General features: G+C 45.6%; 1 protein-coding gene across 2 annotated transcripts in view; it reads right to left on the bottom strand.

The window, feature by feature from the left end:
• The window catches only part of mcm6 (minichromosome maintenance complex component 6), a 38,579-nt gene extending 24,825 nt beyond the window's left edge, over positions 1-13,754 (bottom strand). Inside the window, exons 1-5 of one of the 2 annotated variants that reach the window (XM_069935170.1) lie at positions 13,576-13,664; positions 10,252-10,345; positions 6,377-6,523; positions 5,620-5,730; positions 2,843-3,092 (exon numbers count right to left, since the gene is read on the bottom strand). In XM_069935170.1, the coding sequence (XP_069791271.1) occupies positions 2,843-3,092; positions 5,620-5,730; positions 6,377-6,501 (486 nt within the window). In that variant the 5' untranslated portion in view covers positions 6,502-6,523; positions 10,252-10,345; positions 13,576-13,664. Of the gene's footprint in view, positions 1-2,842; positions 3,093-5,619; positions 5,731-6,376; positions 6,524-10,251; positions 10,346-13,575 lie in introns of both variants that reach the window. The other variant, XM_069935169.1, reaches the window with a different exon arrangement.
• Positions 13,755-14,160: the final 406 nt, after the last annotated feature.

Below are 14,160 nucleotides of genomic sequence, written 5' to 3'. Positions count from 1 at the left end.
TTGCTAATCAAGGATTGTGTCACAGTTGCAAAAAGATAGATTGCCATGGGTGGAAGTCACAAACAGGAAGTATTGATTCGATTGATATTTCTCTCTCCCCCCCCCACCGACCCCTTCCAATAGCCTCTGGGGAGCATACAAGCTGGCACATTTTGGAAAGGTACAAACACCATTGTTGTTATGGGAGACTTTAATTTCCCTAATATTGCCTGGCACATCCTTACTACCAAAGGTTCAGATGTAACGTGCATCCAAGAGAATTTCTAACACCATACGTGCAAAGACAAACTAGACAGGTTATATCAATCCAGTAATAGGCAATAAATTTAGTCAGACTCTTGGTGGATGAGCATTTCAGAGATAATGACAACAACTCTTTAGCTTGGTCATGGATAAGGATAGAACAGGCAAAAATGGTAAAGTGTTTAATTGAGGAAGGGCTAATTACAATAGTATCAAACAGGAACTTGGGAGCGGAAAATGGGAACAGATGTTCTCATGTAAATGCACACCTAAAATATGGAGGATGTTTCAAGGATCACTTGCACAAGGTTCTGAATAAGTTTACCCACTGAGACATGTAAAAGATGGTAGGATTAAAGAATAGAATTAAATTGATGGGAGCAACTTTGATAAAAATGTAATAGGAGGAAAGTACTGCAAAAGAGAATTGTACAGTGGAGTTTTTGAAAGGATCATTACTTTTCTTAAAATAATGACATGAACATGGGGCATACAGGATCAATTTCCAAGTAAGTGAATTTGAAGTGTGACATTGTGATAGGTAGAATGAGGCACATGAGCCTGCTTCACAAAACAAGAGCCCACAGAATTACAGGAAAGATACTAGCATGGCAGAGCATTGGCAGATTGGCAAGAAGAGAGTGAGAATAAAGGGAGCCCATTCTGGTTGGTTACAGGCTACCAGTGGTTACCTTAGGGGTCAGGGTTGGGGCCATTTATATCTTATGTAGTATGTTAATGATTTGGATTGTGAAATAAATGGCTTTGTGGCTAAGTTAGCAGATGATACAAAAATAGGTGGGAGGGGCAGATAGTGAGAAGGAAACCAAGAGACAAAAGACTATTTCAGATAGCAGATTCATTCCCGGATTAGGCATTTTGACAGTACATTTGCTGTCTGAAAAATGCTGACCCAGAATGGAGGAGTAATTTCTGTGCTGGCATTTTTCCGTCAGTGCACCTAGTCACAGCCTGGAACACCACGATGGCTGAAAACAGCTTACCTCAACCAGCTTGGGTATTGGTGATGACATTGCAATGAAGTGCAACATCTGTGACATTTCAGCAGGAAATGTGAACTACTGAGGCAACAGTTGGGTTTCGGAATCTAACTGTTATTGAAATTTGCTTCCACTCTAACGATGGTAAACAAATTCACAACGAATAGCATTATTGCTTCAAGCTGTACCACCATGATTTTTGTAGATGGATATGTCAGACACTTCTGCTTTACATCACAGTAGATGCTGATGCGCCACAAAACCCGCCTCTTTTGGTCCAGGAATGCCAGCCTTCTGTGTGAAATGACACCCTGTCCCAGTATTTTGCAGACTCTGCTCGGTTTCTGTGAATGACTGGGTCAAGCTTGAAGCCAGGATACTGCTGAGTCCTACTTATGGCAATATCGCAGTATTTCTGTGTGAAAATGTCCATTAGATAAATTAGAATGGACCAAGTGTAAAATGAAATACATGTTGCAGAATGTACATTCGTGCTCTTGAGAAGAAGGAATAAAAGGGCAAACCATTATTTGGAAGGGGAAAAAATACAAAATTCAGAAATGCAAAGGAACTTGGGAGTCCTCATGCAGGATACCCAAAAGGTTAACCTTTAGATTGAATTTGTGGTGAAGGCAGCGAATGCAATGGAATACCTGAGCAGAGATGTGTTGTGGCTTCACAAAGCACTGGTGAGGTCTCACTTAGGAGTATGAGGTACAGTTTTGGGCTCCAAAAGAAAGGATGTGCTGTCATTGGAGAGGGTTCATAAAAGATCTGCAAGAATGATTTCTGACAAAGGAATAAGCAAGGGAGGAACATTTGACTACTCTTGCACTATACTCCAGAAGAATGAGGGTAGACCTCAAAAGCATTTTGAAAGTTGAAAGCATGGTCAGAGTAGATGTAGCCAAGTTGTTTCCCATGGTAGGGGAGTCAAGGACAAGTGGACTTCAGGATTGAAGGGCATCCATTTAAAACAGATGCAGAGGAATTTCTTTAGCCAGAGCGTGGTGAACTTCTGGAATTTGCTGCCACGGGCAGCTGTGGAGGCCAGGTCATTCGGTGTATTTAAGACAGAGATTGATGGGTATTTGAATAGTCAGGGCATCAAAGGTTTTGGGGAGAAGGCAGAAGAGTGGGGCTGAGTAGGAAAATGGATCAGCTCATGATGGAATGGCAGAGCAGACTCAATAGGCCAAATGGACTACTGCTGCTTCTACATCTTATGGTATTATGGAAATGGTCAACTGGAGGAAGGGTTAAAAATCAAAAGGACACAGATCAAAAGATATGCAATGGAAGCAGAAGAAAAAAAACACTGAACAGTACAAGCCAAAAGGCCAATCTGAATTGTTTTTCCATAAACAAAGTAGGTGGCTCCTTTCAAACTATAACCATTCTGTGAATTCTCAGCCACTATGCACGACTCGGTAACAAACAACTCTCATACCATCAAGTTCTTGTCCAAACATTTGTTTTTTTAAAAAAAAACTGCTAACAATATTAAAATTTTCCCATTTTAGCAAGCCTGGATTCCTTCCAGAGAAGTTATCAGCATCTTATCACATAATAAGTGGGAAACTTGAGCTTAATCTCACCTTTTGAAAGTCAACAAATCGTGACTTATTAGTATCCAACATAAATCTCCTCCTGTTGGCACACACTGGATTTCTGCAGATATTTGGTTGTGTATACTTGAACTGTTGTTCAACATCCTTAACCACCGTCTGGCAATCGAGGCACATAAATGTTCCACTAACCAATTCGGGATGAACAGGATGAGTCCGAACAACCTGTCCGCTAATGCGCAACAGTGTTCCAATCCTTGCTGATGTTAATTCTCGTATTCTAGATAACAATTAGCCATTTTAGTATTTCATTATATTTCTGAAAAATAATCTACAACTCAAAGTACAAACAATTACAGGTAGTCCTGACCTACGCAAGTAGGGGGAAAGTGTGACAGAATATAGGTATGTTTTTGGAGATAAATTGGGGTAGGTTTTAGTGTAGGTCACATACAAACACTTTAAAACAGATCTTATTTAAAATACTGGAGCTCTGCCCCATGCTAGACATGTTGGGGCCAACAGTGTTTGCAGATGTTTTGGAGAATGCCCAAGAGACTGCACTAATGGATTGTTGTTTACAAAAAGGCAACAGATGAAAGAGCTTGTTGGAGCCACAGATTGTCTGCAGTGGAATTTTCTGTTCTAAGAGGGTCATGTGGTTTTGCAAGCAGAGAGAGTCAAACTGGTTTTTTGCGAGAGCGCGCAAGCGAGAGAGATCAGTTCTATAGTTTTAGTCAGCAGCACCAACAAAAATGGAAAAGGACAAGCTGGCAAGCTTTTGGAAAACCGCATTTTGGAAGATGGGTTGTGAGTGCTTAGTTCAGCCTGGTCAAAGCCCATGTGGTTCACGCAAGAGGAGAGAACTGGCTGTCTAATGTTTCACTTGGAATAAGAGAAACAAAAAGGCACTCTGCGGTAACCTGAAAGAAAGAGATTATCATCTGGAGAACCCTGAGGGGGCAAGTTTTGTCAGCAAGACACTGATGTGGCTGATGGAAGTAAATCAGTTGAAGGTGTCCTGGAACAACAAATCTCTCTGAAAACCAACAAGAACCTGCCTGACCGGTAATCATTTACCCTTCATGCACCAAAGCCTGGTGAATGTTATAAATGTTAAATTCTGTGCACAGTATAAGAATTGCTTGCAACCAGTGAACTTGGAGGAATGAGAAGAGAGATTGGACCGTGAATCAACTTTTCTGAACTTACACACACGACATAAACGTGCGCTTAGAATTAGAAGGGGGTTAAGTTAGGTTAGTTAAGTCATAGTGATAAGTTAAGTGTGATTCTGTTTTCATGTTTAAAGATAATTACAAACATCTTTTGTCTAAATAACCATTTGTCTTGGTGAATATCTATTGCTGCTGGATTTTGGGGTTCTCTGGACTCGTAACAATGAGCATTTAAGAGACTCTTAGACAAATAGAGGGTTACAGGGTAGAGAGGGTTTAGTATTTTTTTTAAGCAATACATGGTCAGCAAAACATCATGGGCCAAAGGACCTGTACTGTAGCGTTCCAAGTTCAATGTTACATGACTATGGATTTTTGCATGGTTCCAGAAGACTGGAGAATTGTGGATGTCACTCTGCTGTTTAAGAAGGGAAGGAGGCAGCAGAAAGGAAACTATAGACCTATTAATCTGATGTCAGTGGTTGGGAAGATGTTGGAATCAATTGTAAAAGATCTGGTTATGGAGCACCTAGAGGAGCATCACAAATTTAAAGGGAAAATCATGCCTGACAAACAGACTACAATTTTTTGAAGAGGATACCAGGAGAGCAGCAGTGGATCTACAGGTATTCCCCGCTTTACAAAGAAAAAGCATTCCTAAGAAACTGTTTGTAAATTGAAAATTTGTAAAGCAAAGGCTACTATTGGAGGCAATTTTCATAAAAGTGAAAACATTATCATTTCTTTGTAAAAGCAAACACTGGTTTCTTTGTAAAGGAGGGTTTACCTGTACTTGGACTTTCAAAGGCCTTTGACAAGGTGCCACATACGAGGCTGCTTAACAAGATGAGCACTCATGTCATTATAGGAAGGACACTTTGGTACAAGAAATAGACGGGCAGACAATTATTTCAATGGTGAGAAAATTGAGGTGCAAAGGGACTTGGGAATCCTCATGCAGGATACTCAACTTCCAGGTTGAGTCGGCATTGAATAAAGCAAATGCAATGTTGGCATTGATTTCTAGAGGGATAGCATACCAGAGCAGGAATGTAATATTGAGATTCTATAGGGCAATAGTGATGTGTTTAGTTTTGGGTGTCTTATTTGAAAAAGAATGTGCTTGCATTGGAGAGGGTTCTGAGATTTACTAGAATGACACTTGGAATTAAAGGGTTAGCATTGAAGGAACTTTTGTCAGCTCTTGGATTTTACTTAGACTACAGAAGGATGAGGGGGGACATCAGAGACATTTTGAATGCTGAAAGGCCTGGACAGAGTCAATGTGACCAAGTTGTTTTCCATGGTAGGGGTGTCTAGGACAAGCGGCCACAGTTTCAGGATAAAAGGGCATCAATTTAATACAGAAATATGAAGAAATTTCTTTAGCCAAAGAGTCACAAGTCTTTGGAACTTGTTGCCACAGGTGGCAATGGAAGTGGTCATTGGGTGCATTTAAGGCATAAATTGACAGGTATTTGATTAATCAAGGCATCAAGGGTTACAGGGAGAAGGGCGGGAGTGGGGTTGAGTGATAAGGATCAGACAGTGCAGACCTGACAGGCTGATTGGCCTATTTCTGCTCTTATATTTTGTCACATCAAAAAGACAAAACAATTGATCTCTTACTTGTGCCTGGCTGGCAAATCCTGAATTGCAACATAAAACTCTTTGTTTTGTGGAATATTCCCATGGTCTCTAGCAAAGTTCCGAACAGCACGACATAGATATGAGTAAACTCTGGAAAGAAATTACAGAAGATTCAAGATTCCATTATTATCATGTGCACAAAATTTGCTTTCCTTGCTAAAGGAATACAAAGAGGCTCCACACATCCCGCACAAATAGCCTATAAAACAGAACTGATTATTGAATGTTGACTATTGAAAAGAAATAAATCAGAAGCTATGATGCTGGTATTAATATTCAAAATATAATTGTTTTGATAAATTCTTAAAATTCATTCTGAAAATTACAATTTAATTTCTATTACTTTACCATCCCGACGGAAAAAAAAATAGCACTGCTGCCAGAGCAGCCACTGACGCACACTGGGAGTAGACAAACAGCGCTGCTCCGCAGGGTTCTGCTGTCTGGTTGTGATGCTGACCATTCCGTATAGGCTTAAACAACATGTCAAAGTGGCCAATGGTGTTTTATTTTAAAAATCCTGCAACCACGGAGGTTTGTGCCCAAGAGAGCGATGTTTGTGCTAGGCAGTATACCATGAGGGGTTCCAGCCTCCAAGGGAACAGTAGACCATCACAGGGTACCAGAAAAGGGAAGAATAGCCCCCGCCCACCTCAGTTACAGTCTCACAAAAAAGGTATGGTGAACCCACATCGCAAACACAATGCAACTTATAATGTAGATTAATTTATCTCACCTATAAAATTCTTCCTGAATGGTAGTAGCTAATTGCTGGTTGTATTGCTCCAAATCCACAAAGCTCACAGCAAGTGTGTTCCTTTCAGGGCGAATCAACTCCTCAGCATCGTGTAAATATTTCATTTCTCCATCACTGTTCTGGAACCTGCAAGAAAAATGTTTATATGCTGCACGGCTGGTGTAGTGGTTAATGCAATGCCTTTACAGCACCAACTATCAGGACCAAACTTCAAATTCTGCACTGTCTGTAAGGAGTTTCTACGTTCTCCCTGTGTCTGCATGGGTTTTTCCCCATGAGGTTATGGCTTCCTTCCACCATTCAAAACAATCCAGTGGTAGGTTTAGGTTAATGGGGTGTAAATTGGACAGCATGGACTCGTGGGCCAAAATGTCCTTTTACCATGCTGCATGTCTAAATTTAAAAAGTTTAAAAAAAAATTTCTACAAAGCCTTTAATGCCTTCAAGACACTCCCAAGTCCTGGGTACCTCAATTAGTGCACAGTTAAACTCCCCACACAATAATTAGGTAAATCACTATTCAATTCTAGTAATTATTCTGCCAAGTGTCAAGTGGTGCTTTTTGGGAGGGCAAGGGTAGGATGCACACAAAATGGTAGGGCCCTAGGGAGTGTTAATGCACAGAAGGACTTTGAGATAGATACAATTTGTGGGGAACTTTATTTCCACCAAAGGACGTGCTGTCTGAAAAGGCCGATACAGTAAATAATCATTTATATAAACAGGTACTTGAACTGTGAAAATATAGGCTATGGACTTAATGTGAGTAAATGGGATAATGTAGGGAGGTACCACATGTGGCATTGACAAGGTAGGCCATACTCCTATGCCATGTAACTTTTTAGCTTGTTAAAATGTGCCAGTTATACAACATTTCCTCCAATTGTGCTCTTGAAACAATGATTCAAGGTTCACTAAACTCCCATATTTCATGAATGGACAACATCTCTTCACATTTTATGATGCAAAAAAATTGAATTGTACACATCTTCATATCAAAGTAGATAATTTGTTCAGTTCTGAATGACATTAATGAATTCAAGAAAGTTAAGGTCTTGTAATAACTTCAGGAATGCTGCCCCAGCTGACACATGGCATGGTAGTTCACAGAACAATAACCTTAAAGGTGACAAACAACCCAGGGACAGGTAGAAATACCATCATAGCAGCAATAAAATACAAAGTCAGTTAAACTAAATAAGTAAAGAATGGTTTCAGTAAAGATCAATGGAAGGATGTTGTAAAAACCCTTCAGTTTTGTGATGCAAAATAGCATTCTCCTTGGCTAGGAGCACATGACTTCAGATCCATAGCACTGTGGTCAACTTTCAAATACTCTTTCTTTAATGGAAACTCATTCAGATCAGACCACTAATTTCAGCAAAAAAACTGACTGGGCCAACCAACACAGAATAATATATTAATGCATGCATGACAGACTCCAGTCAACAGTGCAAAGATCTCAACATGACCTTTTTGGGCCTGGCACCTAAATTGGAAAAGGTGTCCCGCAGACACGTCAATCAATAACTTGACATGTTTATACTCACAAAATTATAGTTTAGTCCATGTACTCCATCATCATACCTGTCCACTAGCAGAATTGACCCACCACATACATCAGAGGGATTTGGGTTCAAGGAAATTGTCCACAACACAATGGCTGTCACGGAGGGAATGGAGAGCAGAGTTCCTTTGTGTGCATGCAATGAATGACCCATCCTGGATTCACAATACCTCATTTGTTAGGAAGGCACAGCAGCACCCACACTTCCAAATGAGGGCAAAGCTATTGGCCTCCATCTTCTCAACATTTTACTGGTGTACAATTGAGAGCATCCTGTCTGACAGCATCAGCACGTGACGCAGTGGTGGCAAAGCATCAGTCTGGAATTCAATACAGACGATTGCCTAAATGGCTAAGATGATCAACGAGGCCTCCCTTACATAGGGCTCAAAGAATTATCGAATACCTTTTCCAACCATCACACAGTATCTTTGATCTATGACCATCAGAATGGGTAGAGGTCTTCAAAATAAGAGTGCCAGGCTAGGAAATAGATTCTTCCCGTAGGCTGTGAGATTCATGCATGGCATCCTGTAACTTAGGGTAATTTTAAAAATGAAATGAGTAAATTATTCCAAAATATTTATTTAGTACATCTTTATGTTCATGTTTGATGATTACATGCAGTGTATTGTGTGAGCATGTGAACTTCAACTTGTGCTTTAATTGCCGGCCCCGGGGGTGACCGGCCCCGGGAATGACGCGGTGACCGGCGCCGGGATGGGACCGGGTATCACCTACAACTGTCCATCAACCAACCTTCCTCCCCAGTGCTATCAATACGATATAATCCTTTCTTAAACACAGAAACTATCTTCTCCCTGAGAAAACATGACCATTTTCAAATGCTATATATATCTCTCTCTTGCTACGTTTGTTTTTTTAAAAAAAAATCATCAGAAAGTACACATACAACCAGATAAAACAGCATTTCTCCAGACCATGATATACATAAAACAGCACTTAATCAGATTTGCATAAAGATGCAATTTAAAATAAATATACAAATACTTTTGGATGATTTATTTGGATACAGGATACTGTTCATCAACCTCATGGCAAAAAGCTATTTCCCAGCCTGGCAGTCTTGATTTTGATGCTCCTGTACCACCTTTTTGATGTTAGTGAGTGAAAGATACTGGGTGCTAGATGAGAAATGGAGAGTGTTCAACCTCCGTCTTTCTGGCCCACAATCATCTCCCTCGACTTGTCCATTTTGAGACTCAGGTTGTTCTCACACAATTTTATGAGCTTCTGTAAGCTAACTCATCTTTGTTGCCAATGAGGCCAACAACTGTTGGATCATCCACAAACTTCCTCCAGCTCTCCAGTCCTCTTCCCCGTTTGCTATTGTGTCCTCCCTCCCTCATCCAGCTTTCCTTCTGCATGTGCTGCTCCCCTGCCCCTTCCCCAACCATTTTATTCAGCCGACTTTTTGCTTATACTTTAATGAATGGCTCAGGCCTGATATGCTATGAACCTTTATCTTTGCTATATAAAAAAGATACAGTTTGACCTGCTGAATTTCTCCAGCATTTTTTTTTTTACTGCCAACAATATTTCACACACTAGAAGTGCCACATTCCCTTGTCGTCTCAATTCATTTGTAATTTGGTTCATCCAACCTCACATTTACCATATTATACACCATCTTACATATTTAATTAACGTCTGTTTATGATCTTTGCAACCCCTCACAGCATAATCCCACAGCCATCTTGTACCAACTGCATATACATCCAAAGTACACTTAGTTCCCTTCATTTAAATCATTAACAGAAGAAACAGGAATAAGCATTTGGCTACCAAGCCTCACAAGTCTGCCCTACCATTCAATAGGGTGATATTCAATAGGGCCTCAACCCCTTGTGTAGCTTCCCATAACTGTCAATTCTCAATTTTGCAAATTTCTACCTTCACCTTTTGTATCTAATGATCTGGCTTCCATTATCCTATACATCAGATAAATCCAGATATTTACTACCTTCGAGAAACTAAAGTTCCATGTACAGACTCAAATGACCATCCCTTTGTTTTGTAACCATTTCTCTCGCTCACAGGTCTCAGACTACTTAAAACTCGTACCCTCCCCCAATACGATCTTGTGTTTGAATAAAATCTCCAATCATTCTTCTAAACTCCAAGAAATACTGTACAGTCCAAAACAGTTTGTAAATTGCTACAGACATTGCATAGGTCCCTCTGGCACCCAACTAGTTCTTGATTATTGACATGACAATCTGCCCAAGTTGCATATATTATTATTCCCAATTCCATGCATTCATACCTTATAATATGCTGATTAAAAGGGTACTACATCTTCTAAAAACACAAATATGCTAGATTTATTGTCTGCAATGTTTGCTGCTTGTTTCTTGCATCTGAAAAGAAATTACAAAATGATTAAATGTGATTTCCCTTTTATTAAATGTTGTGAGAACAATAATTCTCAATGTGGAGAAGCAAAGGAAGTAATTGTGGACTTCGAAGGTCAACCACTCTCCATGACACATCAATGGTTCTGTTGTGGAGAGCAAAGTACCTTGGTGTGTACAAAAAGGACATCCTATCCTGGACCTTCTCATTAATTAGGAAGGTGCAGCAGGAGATGGAGGAAGGCATGCTCACAGACACCTGCATCTTGACAACATTTTGTAGCGGCAAAATTTAGAGTATCCTGTCTGGCTGCATCATTGTGTGGTACAGTAGATACATAGAGCATAATCAAAATAGCCAAGAAAATCTCGAATGATGACATTTACTAGGAGCATTTCTTAAAAAAATTAGACAATCCTTTCCACCTCGCACTCAATATCCTTGACCCACTACCATCAATGAGGTACAGGAGCATCAAAATCAAGACTGCCAGCCGATAAATAACTTATTCCCACAGGCAGTGCTATTGAGGGACAGCATCCCGTAAATGAATGAATAATTTTAAAATATCTATTTATTTTAAATTTTATCTTTATTCACAATGTGATTATGTGCTGTATACATGTGTGGACGGTGGTCCAGAGAAATACGGTTTCATCTGGTTGTACATGTCCAGTCAGAAACAAACTTGAACTTTAAAAATCAGGTTAATACTTCCTCTATCTCCAGTTGTTAGGTTATTACTAGACTTCATCACACTCTCTGACAGAACCTCCATTTTCATTAGTATCCCTCAGTCTCCCTTGGAACCCAGCCACACAAAAACTGCAAATGCTGGAACCTGCAATCAAAGTTCTACTAGTTCTCGCCTTTCTTTCCCTTTCTTACAATTTAAGATGTGGTTGTATTCTTATTTTTCTAAGCAGCAACAACCCGAAACACTGCACGTGTATTCGCAGCATTTCCTGTTCAACCTCCCGAACCCCATACGATTGGAGGGATACCTTGGCCGGAAGGGACGCGGAAATTCAAGTTTGTGATGGGCAACACACGCCGATTTATCGAACAAACCAAAATAAAGTAGAAAAGGCGTATAATTTGATTTGAACTGGACACTGTTGGACTCGAACGCGGGACGGAAGCGCAAACCTCCCGACGGGCCAGGAGCTCCGACAAGTGTCCATCGGCACCAGGCCGCCAGTGCAATTCACGCAACAACGGCGTCAGCTCCAAAACCCCTGTCCGGCCCGGGGGGGCGGGCGGGAATGACGCGGTGACCGGCCCCGGGAGGGGGGGATCCCGGGAATGACGCGGTGACCGGCCCCGGGAGGGGGGGATCCCGGGAATGACGCGGTGACCGGCCCCGGGAGGGGGGGATCCCGGGAATGACGCGGTGACCGGCCCCGGGAGGGGGGGATCCCGGGAATGACGCGGTGACCGTCCCCGGGGGTCCCGGGAATGACGCGGTGACCGGCCCCGGGAGGGGGGGATCCCGGGAATGACGCGGTGACCGGCCCCGGGAGGGGGGGATCCCGGGAATGACGCGGTGACCGGCCCCGGGAGGGGGGGATCCCGGGAATGACGCGGTGACCGGCCCCGGGAGGGGGGGATCCCGGAAATGACGCGGTGACCGGCCCCGGGGGTCCCGGGAATGACGCGGTGACCGGCCCCGGGAGGGGGGGATCCCGGGAATGACGCGGTGACCGGCCCCGGGAGGGGGGGATCCCGGGAATGACGCGGTGACCGGCCCCGGGAGGGGGGGATCCCGGGAATGACGCGGTGACCGGCCCCGGGAGGGGGGGATCCCGGGAATGACGCGGTGACCGGACCCGGGAGGGGGGGATCCCGGGAATGACGCGGTGACCGGCCCCGGGGGTCCCGGGAATGACGCGGTGACCGGCCCCGGGAGGGGGGGATCCCGGGAATGACGCGGTGACCGGCCCCGGGAGGGGGGGATCCCGGGAATGACGCGGTGACCGGCCCCGGGAGGGGGGGATCCCGGGAATGACGCGGTGACCGGCCCCGGGAGGGGGGGATCCCGGGAATGACGCGGTGACCGGCCCCGGGAGGGGGGGATCCCGGGAATGACGCGGTGACCGGCCCCGGGAGGGGGGGATCCCGGGAATGACGCGGTGACCGGCCCCGGGAGGGGGAGATCCCGGGAATGACGCGGTGACCGGCCCCGGGAGGGGGGGATCCCGGGAATGACGCGGTGACCGGCCCCGGGGGTCCCGGGAATGACACGGTGACCGGCCCCGGGGGTCCCGGGAATGACACGGTGACCGGCCCCGGGGGTCCCGGGAATGACGCGGTGACCGGCCCCGGGAGGGTGAGATCCCGGGAATGACGCGGTGACCGGCCCCGGGAGGGGGGGATCCCGGGAATGACGCGGTGACCGGCCCCGGGAATGACACGGTGACCGGCCCCGGGAATGACACGGTGACCGGCCCCGGGAATGACACGGTGACCGGCCCCGGGAATGACACGGTGACCGGCCCCGGGAATGACACGGTGACCGGCCCCGGGAATGACACGGTGACCGGCCCCGGGAGGGGGGGATCCCGGAAATGACGCGGTGACCGGCCCCGGGGGTCCCGGGAATGACGCGGTGACCGGCCCCGGGAGGGGGGGATCCCGGGAATGACGCGGTGACCGGCCCCGGGAGGGGGGGATCCCGGGAATGACGCGGTGACCGGCCCCGGGAAGGGGGGATCCCGGGAATGACGCGGTGACCGGCCCCGGGAGGGGGGGATCCCGGGAATGACGCGGTGACCGGCCCCGGGGGTCCCGGGAATGACACGGTGACCGGCCCCGGGGGTCCCGGGAATGACACGGTGACCGGCCCCGGGGGTCCCGGGAATGACACGGTGACCGGCCCCGGGGGTCCCGGGAATGACACGGTGACCGGCCCCGGGGGTCCCGGGAATGACACGGTGACCGGCCCCGGGGATCCCGGGAATGACGCGGTGACCGGCCCCGGGGGTCCCGGGAATGACACGGTGACCGGCCCCGGGAAGGGGGGATCCCGGGAATGACACGGTGACCGGCCCCGGGAGGGGGGGGGGGGGGGGAGTCCGGGAATGACGCGGTGACTGGGTGGCACCGACAACTGACCATCAACCAACCTTCCTCCGCAGCAGGCCGCCGGTACAACGACCCCCCCACCCCTCATCTCATCTCCCCTCCCCTCCCTTCCCTTCCCCCCAAAGCTACCGCTCCTCGTCACAGCGCTCACTTCTCGAGGAAATCCTGGAAGAGCTTCTGACATTTCTCCGCGAGCTCGTCCTTGACCTGCTGGCCAGCAGCGCCGACCACGGCCTCCCCCAAATCCATCGGTGGCCGACTTCAAGGGAAGAACCCGGACTCTCTCCGCTGGAATGCCGGATTTTCGCGCCACGGCAGATCACGTGCTCCCGTCCCGCCAGCGAATATCCAATCCCTACAGTCCGAGATGATCACGTGACAGTACCCCACAGTCTGAGGGACGTGCTGAAAGAAAGCCACAGTAACTACATGCTCTGTTGGCTGGGGGTAAAAAACAGGTAACATATGAAAAGTTTAATCCCATCCTGATCAATGTATTGGATGTGAAAAGACTTTAAACGATTTTCCTCTTTGTTAATGTTGAGAATAAAGTCTATTTTAGGGAAAAAAGTTCGTCCGCCTGCAATCAGTTAGATGATTGTGGAGTGTGAGATCACGCACCACCAGAATCACTTCTCATAGTCTAAGCCAGGGGTGTCAAACTCAAATTCACGGAGGGCCAAAATTAAAAACTTGGACTAAGTCGAGGGCCGAACTAAATATTTATTGAAAATTT

Source organism: Narcine bancroftii, chromosome 4 (genome assembly GCF_036971445.1).
Source record: "Narcine bancroftii isolate sNarBan1 chromosome 4, sNarBan1.hap1, whole genome shotgun sequence".
Lineage (NCBI taxonomy): Eukaryota > Metazoa > Chordata > Chondrichthyes > Torpediniformes > Narcinidae > Narcine > Narcine bancroftii.
The sequence above is the reverse complement of the archived record's forward strand: the minus strand, read 5'-3'. Positions and strand labels throughout refer to the sequence as shown.